Source organism: Streptopelia decaocto (assembly GCF_964273445.1).
Source record: "Streptopelia decaocto genome assembly, chromosome: 1".
Lineage (NCBI taxonomy): Eukaryota > Metazoa > Chordata > Aves > Columbiformes > Columbidae > Streptopelia > Streptopelia decaocto.
This window is the reverse complement of record NC_138663.1, coordinates 194331480-194351107: the sequence shown is the minus strand read 5'-3', so window position 1 is coordinate 194351107 and position 19628 is coordinate 194331480. Positions and strand designations below refer to the sequence as shown.

Here is a 19628-nt window from a genome sequence, read left to right as displayed (position 1 = left end):
GGAAAATTAATTTTCTTATTGCCAATCAAATCAGAGTAGGGTAATGAGAAAATAAAAACAGATCTTAAAATGCCTTCTCCTGACCCCCCTTTCTTCCTGGGCACAACTTCACTCCTGTTTTCTTTCTAAATCCTCCCCACCAGTGGCACAGAGCGGCAGAGAATGGGGGTTGTGGTCAGATCATCACGGGTTGTTTCTGCTGCTCCTCCCCTGCTCCAGCGTGGGGTCCCTCCCATGGGAGACAGTCTCCATGAACTTCTCAAACGTGGGTCCTTCCCACAGGCTTCAGTTCTTCATGGACTGCTCCAGCCTGGGTCCCTTCCACAGGGTGCAGTCCTTCAGGAACAGACTGCTCCAGCCTGGGTCACCCATGGGGTCACAACTCTTGCCAGAAAACCTGCTCCAGCCTGGGGTTCTCTCTCCATGGGGTCACAGGTCCTGCCAGGAGCCTTCTCAAGCGTGCTCTTTCCATGAGGTCAGAGCCTCCTTTGGGCTTCCACCTGCTCTGGTGTGGGGGTCCTCCTGCTCCACCATGGGACCTCCATGGGCTGCAGTGGACAGGTGGCCTCACCATGGTCTGCACCAGGGGCTGCAGGGGAAACTCTGCTCTGGTGCCTGGAGCATCTCCTGCCCTTCTCCTTTGCTGACCTGGTGTCTGCAGGGCTGTTTCTCTCATATTCTCACTCCTCTCCCCCAACTGCTGTTGCACAATTTTTTTCCCCCTTCTTAAATATGTTATCCCAGAGGTGCTACCACCATCGCTGATGAGCTTAGTGGGTCCGTCTTGGAGTCAGCTGACATTTGGCTCTGTCAGATATAGGGGAAGCTTCTAGCAGCTGCTCACAGAAAGCCACCCCTGTAGTCCACCTGCTACCGAAACCTTGCCATGCAAACTCAATACAGTTTCAGAAATACATTTCTTTACTGTCACATTATAGGTTTTGTTCGAAAGAAAAGATGTTCAAGGATTTGGATGAGCTCTTTGTACCTGTGCTATATTAAATAAATTTGTGCTCAGTGAAACTTGCTGAGTTTTCTGATTCAGTGTCGCTCAGACTCTTTCACACTACAAATTAAGTGGAATCTGAGTTAGAAGTAAATATATAATAAAATTAGAAATGTTAATCTTTTCTTCTTAGTTTAAAAGTGTTTTAAATTATATAAACCAGAAGATTTTGTTTCTTGTAGTTTAATAGATGAGGATCTGTAGATAATGGCAACATATTCCTTCAGCACATGCTGCAGGAAGAAGCAGCGATACTGCATGAAGTCGTGTGTCGTTTTTGTCATCGGCTTCACTGCAATAAGAAGTCCATCTGTGTGTTTCTGATGAACAGCCTCTTGTGTAACAGATTCAGAAATATGATCTTGACACTTGCATAGGAGTATAAACCTTTATTTTGCTCTCTTCTAGATGATTAGATTCATAAATCCTTTGCTTTTCACATCTGAATCAGCTAAATCCTCATGGCTAGAGTGTCCCTGGCCCTGTGTCACTGCATGTTGTGGGAGCAGTATGTAGGACTGGGCGTGGGGACATGGATTTAAGGACTGGATACCCTTAAAAAAATAAAAAAAAGCTGGTGACCATGTTCCCTGTAGCCCGTTGACCAATGTCTTGGTCAGTAGAACTGACAAGGGTGGGAGAAAGACATTGCATTTTCTGAGCAGTAGTAAATTGCTGCTGCTTCGTGCAAGTGGGAGGAAAAGCGTAACTGGAAGTCAATTCTAGTTGCTTCTGGTTTTTCACTCTCCTAAGCTGATTGTGTCTCCACTCCATGTAAAATGAATGAAAAAGCCATGTACTACATGAATACATCTTTCTAAAAACAAGTAGAAAATGAGACCCATCATTCTTGAAACAAAATTCTTCCATTTCCTTCTGTATTTATGACCACTTGACTGCCCATCTGCTTTTGTTGGAGGAAGCAGCATAATTTTTAAAGAAGTTATCTTTAATGAAGTTTGGATTCAGTATTTATTGGAGAGGGCTGTATAAGAGGATTTGTAGGTTGCTTTTCACATGTTACTAGACTTGAAATATATCTATCTATTTTTGATCAATGCATCCTCTGGTGGTATTTGTATATTGCTTGGAGTGAAACCAGGTTAATGTGATGAAACTTTTTTCTCAGCTTCGTCAGGTAACATCAGTAATATGGTTAATACTGTATTTTTAGTATATGAGAATCTGATAAGTAAAACCTGGATATAAGGCAGCTAGATTATCCTGTAAAACTCCATTTTGTTGGGAAGGGCCATCTTTGGCCTAATATTAGCTATGAGGCAAGGACCAATAGAAAAGTGTATTTAGCAATTCTGCATTTACATAGGACAACAGCAAAGGTTCCAAGAGAAGTATTTCAAGATACTAACACTTCTCCACTGGGGACCAGAGCAGTGGTGGTTCTGTCATTTTGCCTTTGAGATCAAATTCTGAGCTGTCTTCTGGAGTAATGTGTTGCCACAGGTACCAAAGTAGAGAGGGAATCCTGATAGTTATTGTTATTTTTTTTCTTGGAAAGAGTAAAACTGAGTTTACTGAGAAAGTCTAAAGTAAAGCTTTGGTAGGTGCTTGGACACTGAGCAACCCTTGCCCTGGTTTATTGGTGTGCACGTTGCTGCTGAAGGGGCAGATTCCTGGAATCCATTAAGCTAATGGACAACTGAGCTGGTGGGAAGGAGTTAGCAGCAGCCCAGTGGAGGAAACCTAGTGATACAACACTACCTATTAAATGTTTAATTACCTCAGGCATTTCCTGATTACTGCTAAACTGTTGCCTGTTTCATGTAGGAAAAAGGTAGTGGCTTAGTGCTGCATTTCTTAAACAAGATTTCGCATTATTTCAACTTCTAGCCTTACCTAGGCTTAGTTATCTTTTCAGTACAATGTTTTGTAGCATAACTACTTAAGAAGTATTTTAAAAATGTTACGGGGTCAGTCAGTTTAAAATTGGGAATTTTGTCTAGTTTACTTCCAGTATCCTTAAGTTACCATTTATCTCGGGGAGATCACTTTTGTCTTTTTATATGTATTCATACATCACTTCTCGTATTGATCTTTTCCCCAAAGATGTCAGCTAGACTCCAGATTAGCTAAGCTTTAAGCATAAAAATTGACAGAGATGGACAGATTTTTGGCAGTGCTAATCCATGAAGATTTATTTGGAATCAGTGGCTGATCTGGCTCCCCAGAGTCAGTGTCTGCTCTCAGGGAGAGCTGGGACTCAAAGAAGGCCTAAGGCCTTGGTCATTTCCCCTTCCTGGGAACTAGGTTGGAAAAGAAAGAAAATACAAAAAAGGAAACCAGGAATGTACTAATAATTTCTGACTAAAACTTTTTCTTGTTTTCAGTATGCCAGATTTACACATGTAAATTGAATACCTGGAAGACACAGGTTAATCCTTTTTGGTTTTCCATTTTATTGAGCTTGTCCTTAATTGAGTTACTTTTTCAGGGACTATTTTCTTGGAACTTTGATGTCTACAGTATTTCAGTGATCCCAAGGTGATTTGTCTTGAATGTAGTTTGGGCTGAAGAGAGTAACTGAGCACAAAAAATACACTCTGCATACATGATTCAATTGGAGTTGAGATAGGGATTTTTTTTCTGCCATGTATTAAGGCTCGTCAGGTTTTAATTTACTAAATGTACTTTAAATGTGGTGTTTGGACTATGTTTGGAGGTGACTTTAGAACACAGTGCAAAGTAAGAACATTTTCCATGGTCCGCTGCCATCCACATTGTAACAATGTATTTGAAATATAATTTACAATCAAGGAGGGTTCTAGCAATGAAATTTTTCTTTTTTTTTTTTAATGATGGATTTTGCCTTGAGCCTGGCAAAGGAACATTTATTTGGAAGGCTGGGCTTTATTTGGTCTTAGGAACTTAGTCATGCATGGAAGCTAATCTGTCTAAAAATCGTATTTCACATTTTAAATTGGAGACACCAAGGCTCATCAAATAAAACACATTTTGTATTATAATTTTTTTAAGATCATACATGGATTTAAGATCTATATGTTTGAAAATGTACTTGATGGCCATTTAAAATCTCAACATTATTTGGTTCTTTAAAAGGTGATCTTGCAAATAAACTCTTAAAACACAAATTTTGTTATGATTTTCACATGCAGTATTGGCGCATTCTTGCCATGCAAACCCTGCTGACATACACAGTTACATATTTTTGTATTCATTTTATGACTACAAAGTTGCGATTTGGTTTTGCTTCCTTAAGTAAAATGTTTGTGTAAATCTGTAATGCCCATTTAGTGCTCTGGGGGTTATAATCTGTCTGGGTCAGTTTCTGGTATCAGTTTGGGGATTTCAGTGTTTCCTGGCGGGTAGCAGGACACTTTTGGGGTAACAAATGTGTCTCGAGAACTGCCATCACCACGAGCTTCAGAACCAGCCTCTGTCAACTTCAGGACACAGTACTGGTCTCTGTTGTTTGCTATGACTTTTGATTGACTTTTTTAATAATAGGAAAGGTCCTTAACTTCCTCCAAGGGGATTTTTAAAGGCTTTTGTTCATTTTTCCATCTATACACAGTAGGACTGAATACTTTCCTGCTTTTCAGTCTTCTCTGTGTTTGCTGGAGGACTAGGGCGATGGGTAATACATTCTGCCTTTGTGAAGAAGGCAAGAAGACCAACATTTGGAAAGTGAGTCAAATTGCTTCAAGTTCTTCTCCAGCATTTAGGCTAAATGTGAGTTAACAAGGAACCAGAGAGCAGTTTCAAACAGCTAGCTAGACCTGACATTCAGAGCCTTCTAGAAGAGGCCACATCAGCTTAGGTATTGCTTCGATGGGAAAAGTAGTACCTGCAATGTCAAAGACCACTATTTGGAATTGATTATCAGCAGCAATTTCCAGAAGCAGAGACAGTGCTGTTGTATTGTTATAGCCGGGGACAGGCCAGGAGTGGCTTTGCCAGTCACTGCTAAGGGTAGTAATTAAATTGCAGTGAGAGGTGAGAACAGCTGAGGCAGGCGTGCAAAAGGAAGAGGAGAGTGAAAAACTGGGGTGCTCGTGAGGGCAAGAGCATTGGGCAGTAACATGCCGATTGATAGATTTGGAAGTTGACAGGGTCCTGGACAAAATTATATTTCTAGGAGTGCATGAAAGGACCGTGTCAGAATTGAGGCCATGGATGGTGCAGCACAGCATGTGGTGGTTAATCCCATGCTGGCTTGGGCCTGCCGAGGGAGCATCAGTCATGACTTTACAGGCTGAACAGCTTTGGCCAGGGTCTGGACTTAAGTACCAGCCCATGATTGTCCGTATTGTCCACAAGTGCTGTGACTTTGGATGGTGCCAACTAGAGCTCTTCTGGGCAATGTCCCAGTGTATTTTGGTGCAGTAGGGCAGGTTAAGGACTGTTTCCAGTAGGCAGTGCTGATGATGCTACATTTCTGTTAGGTGTGTGGGTGAAAAATGTAGTGGTCTGTTTTCTAGGCTCTGAAGTCAGCTTTGAGGCTCAGTGTAGGTATGTCTGGAGACTTGTGAGATGCTCTGAGCACCACATAGGAGGCTTATTTGGAAGCAGAAATACAACTGGAAGAGGAAGATGCAGTGAAGGAAATTAATTAAGGTTTGGAAAAAGAGGAAATCAATAAAAGCAAGAGAATTTGAATGACCGATAAGCCTATGGGTGAAGGGATGTGGTAGCTGAAGAGGCTGCTGGCAAGCATAAGGCCATGGGGAAGTGGTAGTGATTTTGCATGAGGAAGAAAAGAAGTGGAGGGGATATATGCATGAAAGAAGGACGGAGGATGATGGAGGTCTGCTGGGTTAAGAAGATGAAACATGAGAACAGGCAAGAAATCTTGCTGCCAGTGGGAAGGAGGAGTTTCTGTTACATCAGCATGCCTCGTGCACCTCTCTTAGAGCTGTCCCTGATGAGTGTGCATGATGAGCTGCTCTTGGGAAATATTGACCTAATGATTTTAACAAAGACAAATCAGTTGAGAGCAGCACACAGTGAAATTAGGCTTTGAGAGAAAATACAACTCTTCTGTTTTATATTTACAGAATTCGGTGATTTTGCTCAAAATGTTGGATTAAAATAGAAATACATTGGGCTACACTAGCTGCTACTTACTTTAAGGGGAAAAATGCTTCTAAAAGGAATAATGCAAAGCAAGCATGTGAGACCTAGGGTATCTCCCTTCAACAGTCTTTAAAAATAGACCATCTGTCCATAGTTTAAGAAGTCAAAAATAATATTTTCTCCCTCCCCCTCAGCATTTTTTTTTAATTGGGGGAGCTGTAAGAAATCATGAGTTAAATTTGCCTTTGAATAAAATTCCCTTCCAGCCATACCTCTACAAGCAGAGTAATTAATGACTCCAAGCATGTAATATGAGATTAATTTTTGTATATCTGGCAACATTCATCATATTTGGTTTAAGGCTATCAATGTAAATTGTTAATGAGGTGAAAAATCTAAGTATATTGAATAGGGTGGAAGAAAAGCAGTTGGATTTCTTAAATATTCATTTTGCAGTCAAATTGAGTTTCTGATATTTCTAATCCCTCAACCTCTTCAAAGAAAAATGTTGAGGAAGAACAAAGTTACAATTGACCTCATCATTACCTTCTTTAAATTTTTAATAGGTGCGACTGATTGCATTAACTCTTAGATCAGCACGGAAAAGATCTTGGACATGAGGGGAAAGGAGAAATGTCTTAGTTCTGGTCCTGTTTTGTTCGAGATTTTATGGCTGGTCATCAGCTGACAGGCGTGCAAGTCAGCAGTTGGAACTGCTTGGTTGAGTACCTTCCTGTATTTATGAAAACTATAGGCAAATTGCAGGTTTTTTGTACCTTCTTTTTATACCAGGATGCTGATGTTGACCTGCTAAGTTTTATGTGATTCTTGATATGGTTGACATTACATTGTCTGTTGAGATGATTCATCTGCTAGTCATGGCGCTCCCTTTAACGTGTGTTATTCGGGTCACATCAGTGACTTTGTGATGGCCAGAACTTAATGTCATGGTGCCCAGAAAAGCACCATAAGACAGACACTGTAAAAGGTCTCTGTTTAAGAGCTTGATCATGGTGTTCAGCTGCAAAACTGGACATTGAGACATAGGATTGCTATTGGTAGAGATGTGAAATTCTTATGCCATGAAAGTCCTTATAATAGTTGTACTCTAGTTCACTATCTATAATGGACGTGGTGGTAGAATTTCCTAGTGAAATGTGGTAACCTAAGTTCTGCAGGTCAGACTAGATCTTTCCTGTGCTTCCTGTAAACTTGACAGCTACAGAAATTACCTTTAAAAAAACCCCAAACAACAAAACAACAAAAAAAACCAAACCAACCAACCAAACCAAAAAACCCTGCCACACAACAACAACAACCCAACATCCCACACAAAACCAAAGAAGCCACAGCAAATTCCGTATGTCATCAGCAAGTGTCTGCATTAATGAAGGTGAAATGGAATGAGTATTTACTGAAACTCTGCAGTTCAGAAATTGACTTTCAACACCTGGAGGATGACAGTGGTCACACAAAAGAAAAGGAGAGGAACGGATTTAAAGTGCATCAGTGCCAGATGAAGCTGAGGAGGAGGGAATAGGTGGGAGGGCTGGGGAGGTGGTTGGCAGCATCTCCAAAAGCAGCTGCACATTGAAGGGAAGGTTAAACCTCAGACAGAGGGACATAGAGCAAATCAGAATGGTTTCATTGAAGCCATGGTCACATCCAGCTGAAGCTGTTTCAACCCAGACCAGTGATACTCGATCCGCTTGAGAATCAGCCTCTGAATTATTTCAGTTTTCAGACTGGTGTATAAAGATAAGCTAAAATTGTCCCAAATATGCTGAACAGCAACTCCAGTGGTCCAGGACTGTGTCAGGTATGGCTGCTTTATGGTCAGCAATGTCTGTAAAAGGAACAGGGAAGGGAAGTGCTGTTACAGGCTTAGACACCTGATTTGAGTCCACTGCCATTTGTCTACTAGAGCAGGGATGTCAAACTCATTTTCACCGGGGACCACATCAGCCTCACGGTTGCCTTCAAAGGGCCAAAGGTAATTTTAGGATGGTATAAATGTAACTACTCCTACATTTTTCCTTTGGCCCTTTGAAGGCAACCGTGAGGCTGATGTGGTCCCCGGTGAAAATGAGTTTGACATCCCCGCACTTTAGGAAGTACTGGTGACCTCAAAGCAGATGATTGGTTTGGGTGCTTTTTCCCATCAAATCTTCTGTATACTTCCCGTGCAATAGTAAGCAATATTAAGCATACTCTCTTGCTGGTCTGTTTTCCATTTACATTTTTTTTTCTTCTTCCAGATTATTGTACTTCAGCTCCAAGACAGATTTGTCCTTTGCTTTTAGTACTATTACACTGGTATCTCATTACAAGTAGATTATTCATCCTTTTTCTTGCAGTTGTGTTTTATAAATCTAGTTTTAGAGCTGTTTTGATTTACATCAGTGGAATGGCCAGTAAGGGAAATAACACAATACAATATATTTTCATTACCATTTCTATGTGCTGTAGCTTTCTGACAGCAAGTAAGAAAGAAGCTACACTGGGCTTCATGGAAGGGACTGCAGTAATTAATCTTCATTAGGATTGCTGCCATGGCCTTGTGAATTAAAATTTATTATGTGGAAGAAGGCTTGTGGCACAACATGTTTGATTAGTAAAATGCCAATATTTATGGGATAAATTATTCCTAACTTTTCTGAACTGTATTTTATTAGCAGATTCATTCATTATTCCTGTACACGTTTTGGAGAAAGAGCTCGTATGTGCTATCGCAGCTTGGAAACTTGACTTATGGCCTGCAGATCAGCAGCGAGGGCAGATTGTTTCCAGCAGTGCTGGTAAACCTGGGCTCCAAAGCAAGCCCTGATAAATGTGAACTGAAGCAGAGCCTGTCTAGAGATCTCACAGAACCATGTTGTTTAAACAACAGCAACTAGGCTGCATGGCCACAGATTTCAAATGGCTGAATCTCAAGCACTTAAAATCTAAACTTTACAGCTTGTCAAGACATACCTTGAAGCCCAGAAGTGAGTTAAATACTAACAATTAAAAGATTTCTATTTTTTTTCCTGGTATCACCTCAAAACACCCTTTTGAGATGATGTTTAGTAGTTAGAGTTTCTTGGTGTATAGCTGTCAGGGTCATAGTTAGATCCCCTGTTTTCCCAATGCCATTTGTATATTCTGGCATTTATTTAAGGGACAGGATTCATAAACTGTGCTTTAGTGTTTGAGTAATAAACATTACCTATCAAATGATAGTATCTCCCTTTGTTGTTACAGCTGCGCAAACGGTGAGCACAGAAATGCCTGTGCCTGTTGGTAAGGCGGCTGTGAGCACCTCCTCCTCTGTGCAAACACAGCCCATCCCAGTAAATCCTTCCATCAGGCAGCTTCAGACCTCGTGGGTCGTTCAGGCAGCTAAACAGCTAAATTGCACCAGATGGTAAAAGAAGGGAATTGTAATCCAACTGCACATGCTGCTTTCTAAGTGTTATATAAATAGAAGAAGAAAAGGCGCACTGGCTTTGGTTTGGATCTGAATTGTGGGGTTGCTGTCTAACTGTGTTGTTCTGTTAGAAAATAGTACACTTTAGAATAACTCCATTTTGTTTTGGCTATTTGTGGACACCAGCTGGTAGTGCATCAGTTTGTGTGTTTGTGAGGAATAAAGGGCCATTTATGTCCATGGGAACTGACCAAGGATCAAAAGGTTGGCTCTGCAGGGTGGACTGACAGGCCTTTGGTCAATGGAGACCCAGGAGGAATTAATTTGACCGTAAGTACAGAAGTCATCCCCGTAGAGCTGCTTTCACACACTCAGGCCTTATACCTGTGCCCCTTAGAACTACACCTGTCACATCTCCGCTCAGGAGCTTTCTGTCCAAACAGCCAAGGAGAAGCACTCAGAGGGAGTATGGGATACTCCTTGGCATCATGATGCCAGACATCTCTTCTGGTGATTTTCCAGCTTCCTTTTAAAATTGCCACTTTCACTCTTTGTAAAAGCCACACCTCTGACTGCTCCTGCATAGTAGTACAGCCCCTCTCCGCACCACCCAGACCACTGCTGGCAAAAACCCAGCCTGCAGGAGCAGGGTTGGAGGTTGGACCAACTCATCTTTAAAGGTCTCTTCCAACCCAAACCATTCAATAGACAAGCACTGTCTGTCTGCTCTCTGCACCTCAAAATTATGAAGGTCTTATCCACATGTTCTACATGACTCTTTGCTTTCCTTCCTAAGTTGACTTTATCAAATACTGTTTTGTTTTTACTTTTTGTACATCATGAAAACACAAGCCTTTGGCTCTTCCTTGCTTGGTGGCTTTGCTGCTGCTTCCTGTGTTTCACATTCCTCTGTATTCACCTCTCCAGCTTACAGCCCAGTAGGGGTCAAATTAGTGTGAAAACTCACCTGCTAACATATACCTTTAGTATGTACTACTAACTGAGCACCACAGTCCCTTGCTAATAATAAGAAACAGCTTGACTCAGCAGAGTCTTCCCACAAAGTCTGTGATGAAGAGTAATTGTAATTATGGTGATGTGCTCTTGTGTGTGGAAAAAGTTAGGAATCTCACAGTTTCTTCTGAATGTGCTTTATATTTAAATGTTATGCCTTACAGTCGTCTAGGTCTATGGGCCTCTGAAATTCCAAAAATGAGTATCATATTTGGTATTTAAAGTTTGATATTTCATCACTTGTGAGATTTCTGCATTGTTTTAATTGCTAAGATGTTTTGAACTGATGTCCTAAATTAAGCATTAGTCAATTATGAATGCAAACCAGGCTTCGGAGTCCATTCAAATGATGGAAATAATTGGCTTTTTTGCAAACAAGTTAAAATGCTTTTACTTAATGAGGGTTCAGCCTTAACACTTTTAAAGTGAACCCCTATACTCTGTCCTGATCGAAGCCAACACTATGAAACTCCAGCCCAAACCCACACTGGCACTTGGAAAGGTGTGAAGTCGTCATGCTTCAGAGTATTTTCATATACTGTCAGTATAGCTTCAGCATTTATGGAATATCTTAAGCAGTACAGAGACAAATAGAGAGTCCTTTCCCCAGAAAAGGAATAAAATAAACATTGGTAACAAGCACTGAAAAGCCACCCCCATGCAAATAGCAGCTAAAGCCAGCAAAGCTGCTGTATCCCTTGAAATGTCCCAATTTTTAGCTGTTTGTGGAATCATAGAAAGATTTGGGTTGGAAAAGATCATCTAGTCTGACTCTGCTGCCACGGACTGGGACGTCTCTCGCTAAATCAGGTTGCTTTGTGCTATTTCTTTTGGATAGACAGGGAAGGACAACACAGAGGTGGGATATTGTGTTTGTTTTAGTTGTGGGAATGTCAGGTGTTTCCCACAGGATTTCCCTCTCTTTGTGCTGTAACAAGTAGGCAGGAGGTGGCCCCGTTGTTCTCTGGAAGGCGGGATGGACAGGAAAGGGAGGCAGGTGACAGGTCTGCAGTCCAGTGCAAGGCCATCAGATCTTGGGGTGCTCCTTCCTCTCCGTGGAGGGGCAGTCAGAAAGCAGCGTTAGGAGCCAGGAGCAGGAGGAGTTGTTGTGTGGCCAGTCCCGCTGAGAGAGCGTTGGAGAACTTCCTGACCACTGCCCTGCTTTGGGGTTAATGTCTCCAGTGAGAGGTGAAACCAGCGTCTCACAGAATCACAGCGTTTTCACAGACTCTTGAGCTTGGAGGAGACTGAGGGGTGACCTCATTAATGTTTACAAATATATAAAGGGTGAGTGTCATGAGGATGGAGCCAGGCTCTTCTTGGTGACAACCAATGATAGGACAAGGGGCAATGGATACAAGCTGGAACACAGGAGGTTCCACTTAAATTTGAGAAGAAACTTCTCAGTGAGGGTGACAGACACTGGAACAGGCTGCCCAGGGGGGTTGTGGAGTCTCCTTTTCTGGAGACATTCAAAACCCGCCTGGACACCTTCCTGTGTAACCTCATCTGGGTGTTCCTGCTCCAGCAGGGGGATTGGACTGGATGATCTCTCGAGGTCCCTTCCAATCCCTGACATTCTGTGATTCTGTGGTAACTAGTCCTGTTAATGAAAAAACAAGGTGGGGAGAAGGTGGTTTGAATTGGGTTCCTGGGCTGTATTGGTGCAAGGGACGGTATTCTCAATTAAAGCTATCTGCTGTAACTGCTATTTCTAATTGTTAAATCTGTAAATGGTACTTCTGAATGAGACATTTCACAAATGTTACATTTACACTTAAACAATTGTAAAAAATAAGGCAATTAAAAAAATCTTGCTGAAACTTTTTTTTTAAGTAGATTAAATTTTCTGAGTATAAATTTGCTGAATTTTAATCGAAAATCTGAATTTAACCATCTATTTTACAAAAGTCTGAACTCAGTCTTTGAAGTTCCATTTTTATTTTTGTTATATTATTTAAAATATTCACATGAAAAACTGAGAGTGCCATTTCATTTCGGTTATCTTGTTTGGAGAGAATGGTTTGGGGTTTGAGGGTTTGCATTCTGCTTCTCTTCGCTATAAGTTCTACCCTACAGCATAGGACAACCAGCTCTCTGTAACCTGGTGCATGGATGTTATATTTTAGAACAGATTTTGTTAGATTATTTTTATCTTAGATAAAATGATTTATAGCAAATTTTCTGTTATGGACAAAAGCTGCATGAAGATAAATGGGAACTTGGGCTTTCCTCCTGTTTCTGTCATGTGGCAATGTGATAAAAGTCAAAGTATTAGAACAGTTACAAGGTGGTTTTGTCCAGATCGAAGGCTGCAAAAGGTATTTCATTCAGGTCTTAAGAAAAGCAGCAGAAGAAATAGGAATTCACCAGGGAAAATAACTGGGTTTGGGTTTTTCCTCTTCCTTTTATGGCAAAGAGCTGGTTAAGAGCTTCCAAGGAAAGCTTCTGAAAGAAGGGAAAAGAGCAGCTTGAATGAGATGGACTCAAATCAAAACTCTATTAAGTGTAGGATTTGCTAATGAAATGACAGTTCTCATACTTCTATTTTCGTCACATATTTATTTTAGTGAAGATCTTGAGTGCATGTCGAGGTCCACTGACACATCACTAAATCAGTTTTGTCAAGTTGTCTGTCACTCTACAAGGCAGCAAATATTGGGTAAGACTGATAGCGATATCCTGATATACTGTAATCAATTAAGACAGCAGAACAACCACCAGCAGCTCGGCCTGGAAGCAGTTCTAATTTAGACATTCAGAGTTCGTCGGCTTCTATTGCTTCACCCTTCTGAATTGTAATTTTGTTTGCTCTTATCTTGACATGAATTTGCCTTGTTTAAAATGAATTCTTTGATTACATGATGATATTGATTACCACAGTTGTTAAAAAGACTAATTGATTTGGTTTTGCAGTGAATTTGAGGAGGAGAGTGGAAGAAAGAAAAGAAACTATAGCGGCAATAGCGCGGCAGCAGAAGAAATGCCACCAAAAAGAAAGAAGGTGAAATTCAGCCAAGAGGAGGAGCCCTGTTTGCCATTAGATACTGGGCTTTCTCTGGCAGAGGATGAAGAGCTTGTACTACATCTGCTCAACAGTCACAGCTAATTATTTTCCTACACGTTTTCTTTTCTGGGACATCTCCACAATTTTGTCAGCAGTCTACACAAAATTAATTTGGCATCTGGGCAGCTGGTTGCCAGTGGACGTAGATAAATGAGTTCCATGTGCAGCGGGATTGCCTTAGATTGGCTCATGGATTATAGACAGGATTTAGTTTGATTTATAAGGCTCTCTAAATGAACTTTCCAACCTAAATCCCCAGATGTCATTTTGCAGTAACATGTTCATAATTTAAAATCTCCAAGTTTTGAAGCAATTACCATTTTTTATTTTAATCTTGCTTTAAATAAAAACCAGGTGCTCCTTTCTTGACTGTGTCAGGTTTGTTATTTTAGAAGATAAATGTGTACTAAAATTATTCAAGAAGAAATACTGTTGGCAGCTTAAGTCATATTGCTTAAAATACATTTTTTCACATATTTTAAAAATATTTTAATAAAAATTTCTGAAGCCTTGGTGTAAACTTACGGTGTTTCTTTCAGTATTGTTATAACAGCATTTATTTATCCTCCAGTTATAATTTCTGTTAGGATTCTGTCACTGGTGTTAGCCAATTCAGGAAACCTCTTTTAGAAGCTAAAACTGAATCTTCCATTTGAATCTCATATGAATGAGAACACAGTGGTACCTCAAAAAGGTGGAGAGCATAACGCTGCCAGACACAATTGGTTAAAAGGTAGATTTTGTGGCAGACGTAAAACTGGAAGTGAGCTACTTTGTTGTTGTTGTTGTTATGACACAATATAATGAAGAAAAATGTTTTCAAGTTTCATCCTATCAAACTGGGTGATTGTTGCAGATTTTGTGCATGCTTACCCAGACCTGCTGCACCTTGATGAACAGCAACAAGACATAATGCTACACGAGTCCTTTACCGGGAAGGGAAGAAGAAGGCATTCTCTCTGAAGCAGAACAAAATACAATACCATATTCTTAGTGAAGCAGATTTTCTTCTCTTGCTTGCACTCAAATGCCAGCTATGAGCCAAATTTGCTTGACTACCCCCTCAAGAATATTGGCACATCCTTCAGAAGAAAGTGCGGTAAACCCTGCCAGACAACGTGGAGAATGATGAGAACTGCTGAGAGTTTTACACGTTTCTGCAATGACATAGGCAAAGGGAAGGCTGCTGTGCGAGAAAACAAAGGAGAGGAGGAAAATCCAGTGTTTGCGGAGCCAAGTTTTGTCACAGCAAACAGCCATGTAAAGTGATGACTGTCTGTTTTCAGCAAACTCATGTCTTTAGTGGCGTTTACACCGCAAAATACAGAGTAAAACAGTGAGTATGTACAAATGCCTGAGGGCTTTCCCCTTTTCACCTTTTAAGTAGATACTCCTTTTTTTTTTTTTCAGGATCAGTTTTTCCTTTTGGTTTCTTTTGTTACAGAAGTCTATCAACACCAGTATGAGCCTTTCTTCCTCTCCCTGCACCCTATGGTGTCTTTTAGCTGTTACCCAAAACTGAAATATACTGCAAATTCTTGTCTCCAAATGTTGCTTCTGCTGTTCTGCCAGCAGGCAGGGTATCATAAAAACAATATTATAGGCAGAGCACATCTGCCATCTGCTCCTTCCTGACAACGTGGAACGAGAAGAAATGACCGAGTTTCACCAACAGCTAAACATGAAAGATGGGACCTGCTTGGCAGCTGATGCGCAGTGGTGTGTAGTCTGTGGTGCCACAGTTGGCCTGGAAAATACCGTGATCTGGGAATAGTATTGCTGCTGAACCTGCTAATGAAGAAGGATCTGCCGTGATGCTGCTGTGGCTGTGCTGAGGCTCCATCGTGTGAATGGCTGTGGTGAATGCGAGAGCGGTGTCAACAAATGCCTGTGTGCTGGGCTGGCAGAGGTGCTGCTCCTGCGGTCGCGGAGGGAGGTGGTGAGCGTGGGGGCAAGGAGCCCCAAAGCTGTTCAAATATGAGCTGCATGTAGGTGGAAATACATCCAGTGCTGCATACATCTTATTCTGAGATATTTATAGATTCATTGTGTACTTCATGGTGATCACTTGTCTTGTGCATCACTTGATGTCTCTCAACTCAGATCTTTGCTCTGAGAATGCTGAATGTAGTTTGTTGTGGCAAGTAAGTAAAAACCCAAAAGATTTGCTGTTTCTTACTGGGATATTTTCACTTGTATGTGTGTGAGAGAAGTACATGGTGTTTCAGAAAGATGGACCCAATTTGAAGTCTCTACTGCTTTGAAACTGAGTCCATTGTTTTGAAACACTCTATATTCTTACCCAGTGAGCAGTAAGACTAAAAAATTGAATTATGTATATTCGAATGATTGTACTGCATTTCTGTTCTCATGCTATTTTCATTGGCTGTGTAAAATAATTCTTCAAGTGGCCTTACTTTTGTATTTTGGGATAATGGAGTTTCTAATGCAGTTTTGTTGTCTGATGTAGTGCTATTGCTTCTCAAATCCTTATGAAGTTTGTCTGTCTGCTTTAGATGTGGCTGTCCTTGAGGGGACGGTGTGAACCTGGAGTGTGACTCCCAGAAAAACAGAGACTTGTGAGAAAGTAGAGGGAAGGGGCTTAAGGCAAATGCTTCATGCGATGAGTGTATCCAAGAACTGGGAACTGCTGTGTGTACCAGAGAGAACACACAGCTGTAGATTTGGTTTAAGAGGCTCCTCACCAGCCCTGCTTTTAGCTGTGCTTCTGGAGTAAGAAAAAGAAAAGTGAAAAGCACACATATTTATCTCAAAAATGCAAGGATTGACTTGACTGAAGGGTGTTTCCAGGGAGCTCCTTTGCATTTCACACTCATGGGCCTCTCAACCTGCTGCCAAAAGACCTGGAGTGTGTGTCCAGGGCTGACGGGCAGCTGGGGACACCACCCAGCACCTCCCTTTCTCCTCGTCCCAGGTGCGGCAGGTGCTGCTGTAGCATCACAACAAATCCCAAGCTTTTGCAAGCTTGTACTTCACATGTGTTGTAATCCCAGCTTTACACAGGAGAAATGGAAGTGCAGAGTTCATTTGGCTTGCCTGTAATCGAAGACTGCATTGATGGCTTCGTGCAGGTGAACCCACAACTAAATCACTTGTGATTTAGCAAGAGCAGCCTCCAAGTTGGTGTCTGAACCTCCTTCTGTGCGGGACCCCAACCTGCCGGTGCTGAGGTGTCTGGTGCTGGGAGCACCCTGGGCTGAGCTTCAGGCTTCTGCTCCCCTCTGTGTGCTGCAGCGCTCCATGGGGGGAGGGAAGGTCCCCTCTGGGGACTGCTTTAGGAGGGGTAACAAGGTCTGAGTATGGTGGTATTTTCCAATCTTGTTTTAAATCACGAATTTTCATATTAGTTTGCGCTTGCACTTTCTGTTAATAGTGGTTGATTTCCTGCTGCTGCTGGAGTGGCTCCAGTGTGTTGATTTATAGCTGGGTATAGCGTAAAGACTAAATTTTATCTAATTCTGAAGACATACGTTAGGCATTTATATAATGGTATATTTCAGTGGGCTTTTGTTCAGAGTCAAATTTTCTCCTTGTTGCACACAAAATAATAGAGACATTTGTTTAGTGGACAGTTTATTACAATTTGCTTGAAGTCTCTTTTCGGATGGAAACTGGAAGTCAGGTAAAAGTCATGAGAGCATTGAAGAGTGTGGGGTTTTTAGATTAATTAAATAGACTGACAGAAAATGTGCTAGCTACTAAATGTGTCCAGCTTGCAGTATTTTCATGAGGCATATAAAATGTGTCATTGCAAAGATACTGTTCTGCCTCTGCTTCACACAAATTTCTGTTAGGTGTTCACTTTGTAAAGACCTTATTGATGCAGCACATTAAATTGTGTGAATAGCATAACAAATTTAGGCTCTAACATAAGTGGTTGCAAAGTAATATTTAACATTTTAAATGGGTATTTTTCTTTATTATGTGAATAGAAATAAAAAAGAATTCTTATTCCTCCTGCAGCTGACCGAGTCCAGCTACAGCACTGACTGGTGTGTCCTGCTGTCTGGCCAGACTCATAAAGGGAGAGAAATGCCTGAAGCAAAACATTAAAAACCAGAGAGCTGTGGTAGAGAACATTCAATTCAGACTATAAAAAATAGCACAAGATCTGAAGATACTGAAGCGACCCCATGGTTTCCTGTAATCCTGGATACATATGATAAAACTGATATAAAACACAAGAAGAAAATGTCTCTTAGTAGAGGTTACAAATGGATATTTTTCCTTATCGCGCTGCTCTCTAGTTTGACCTGATTAATGCTTATTTCCTATGAGAGATTGAGTATGCCCTGTGGCAGGGATGCTGAGCTGTCTCAGGGATGCTGAGCTCTACGAGGGATGCTGAGCTGTGGCAGGTGCTGCTGCTGCAGGAATGGCCACTGTGGTTCAGGATGTTGCTGCTTTTATGCTGCATGTCACAGCCCCAGCCATATCCTTCCTCTGACTAATAACCTGAGGCTTATATTAAGCTGGTTGGTTCTGTCCTGAAACAGATGAATCCTCACGCTGTCCATTTTGCTAACTGGGCTGAGGGCTGGTAACAGGCAGCTGAAGGACAGTAACACTTTCTTGTGCAGCAGCTGCTTTTGCTATTAAATTGATAGGGACCTTGAGCAAAGCGTAGCCAAACCTTGCACCCAGCGTGCTTCAAGCTAGAAGATCCAGAACACATCTTAACTCCAGGAGAAATACAATTTCCAATCAATAGTTTTAGTACGTAAAGACTGTTACCTTCACTTTTGCACCATATTTCATTAGATTTCTTTGTTTTATTGCTCTCTTCTCCGCTGTTTGCAGTTCTTCTGAATTTAGTCTCATCCTTTCAGATTAATATTTTATTCTCAGAGGATCCGCAAGTTTTATCTTTAAAAGGTGGAACTAGATGCCAGAAAATTGCATTGCCTTCATCTTTGTAAATCACAAAAATTGCTCTCAAGGCTTTAGTCTATGCCATGTGAACCCTTTTATAATGAAGTACTCACCAAACTTCAAAGGCAAATGAGTCAGTCAAGAACATCAACGAATTAGAAAGCCTAATGCAGAAGGCGTTTCTTTTCAGGCCTGTTAGAAGGTATTGCTATGATTAAATCAGTAGAGAGGAGTTGATCTGTTCCAAGAATGCCTTGGTTATTGCCTGTTTTTGTCCATGTCTGGCCAGAAACCATTTTTTGCAAAGAAAACTATTCATCAGATTCAGTCATGTAAAAATGATTGCTTAAATTACACTGGGCTATCAGCTAGCGGATTTACCCAGGAGTGGAATCTCTTGGGTAGATGCTATCTGTAAGTTTTGCACATCATCTGAGATGTGTTTTGTCTATAAAATATAGATAAGTTTAATTAAACTAAATTGGTTTTGTTGAGCAGTTTTTAAAATCCTTTTGCGTTGAGAAGTAGCCGTGCTGAGATTTCAGCTGCATTAAGAGGAAACTAATGAGCATTGTTTTCCTAATCACGTATGGGATCCTGGAAGAAGATAATGTTCCTGGCTGTGGCCTCTCCAGGGCTACAGAAGTCCTCTCTGTCATGCACAGCTTATCCCTGTTAGGAAAAGCTGTGTGTAAGTACAGGCTGTAAATTTAACTTGCTGTTGCCGGTGTTGATGTGCTTGAGTTTATCACACTTAACGTGAAATGGAATTTGGCCCGTTTTTTTTCCAAGTCCATCATCTATACATTGTGCTGCACTTCAGAAGGAAGTGTAATGGTTCCTCAGATCTGTATGTTTAGTGGCCACACTCATGTGATCCTTCCCACCAACTGCATTTGATTATACTGAAATACAACTTGTTTTTCTTCCGTGAGCTCAGTGAAAGCTAATGAATATAGCTTAGGAACTAATTTAAGCTTGCTAGTCAGCACAACGGTCCTACAAATTGCATCTCAGCAGGTTATGGGTTTTTTATGCCACTGCCCCAAGTACTATTTTTGTTTATTTGGAGATGTTAACTGGCCTTGGTGGAAAAGGCTGGAATTTGTTTTTGTTTTTCATAGAACTTTGTGTTCCCTTCTTAAAGCAGATACTGATGTGAATCATTTCCCCCAGCAATGAGG

At 41.2% G+C, this 19628-nt stretch overlaps 1 protein-coding gene across 1 annotated transcript in view; it reads left to right on the top strand.

Annotated features, from left to right (window-relative positions):
• Nucleotides 1–13915, top strand: part of DDX10 (DEAD-box helicase 10) — a 176137-nt gene extending 162222 nt beyond the window's left edge. The window contains exon 18 of the mRNA XM_082065078.1: nt 13401–13915. Within this exon, the coding sequence (XP_081921204.1) occupies nt 13401–13593 (193 nt within the window). The 3' untranslated portion in view covers nt 13594–13915. The remainder of the gene's footprint in view (nt 1–13400) is intronic.
• The last annotated feature ends 5713 nt before the right edge of the window (nt 13916–19628 follow it).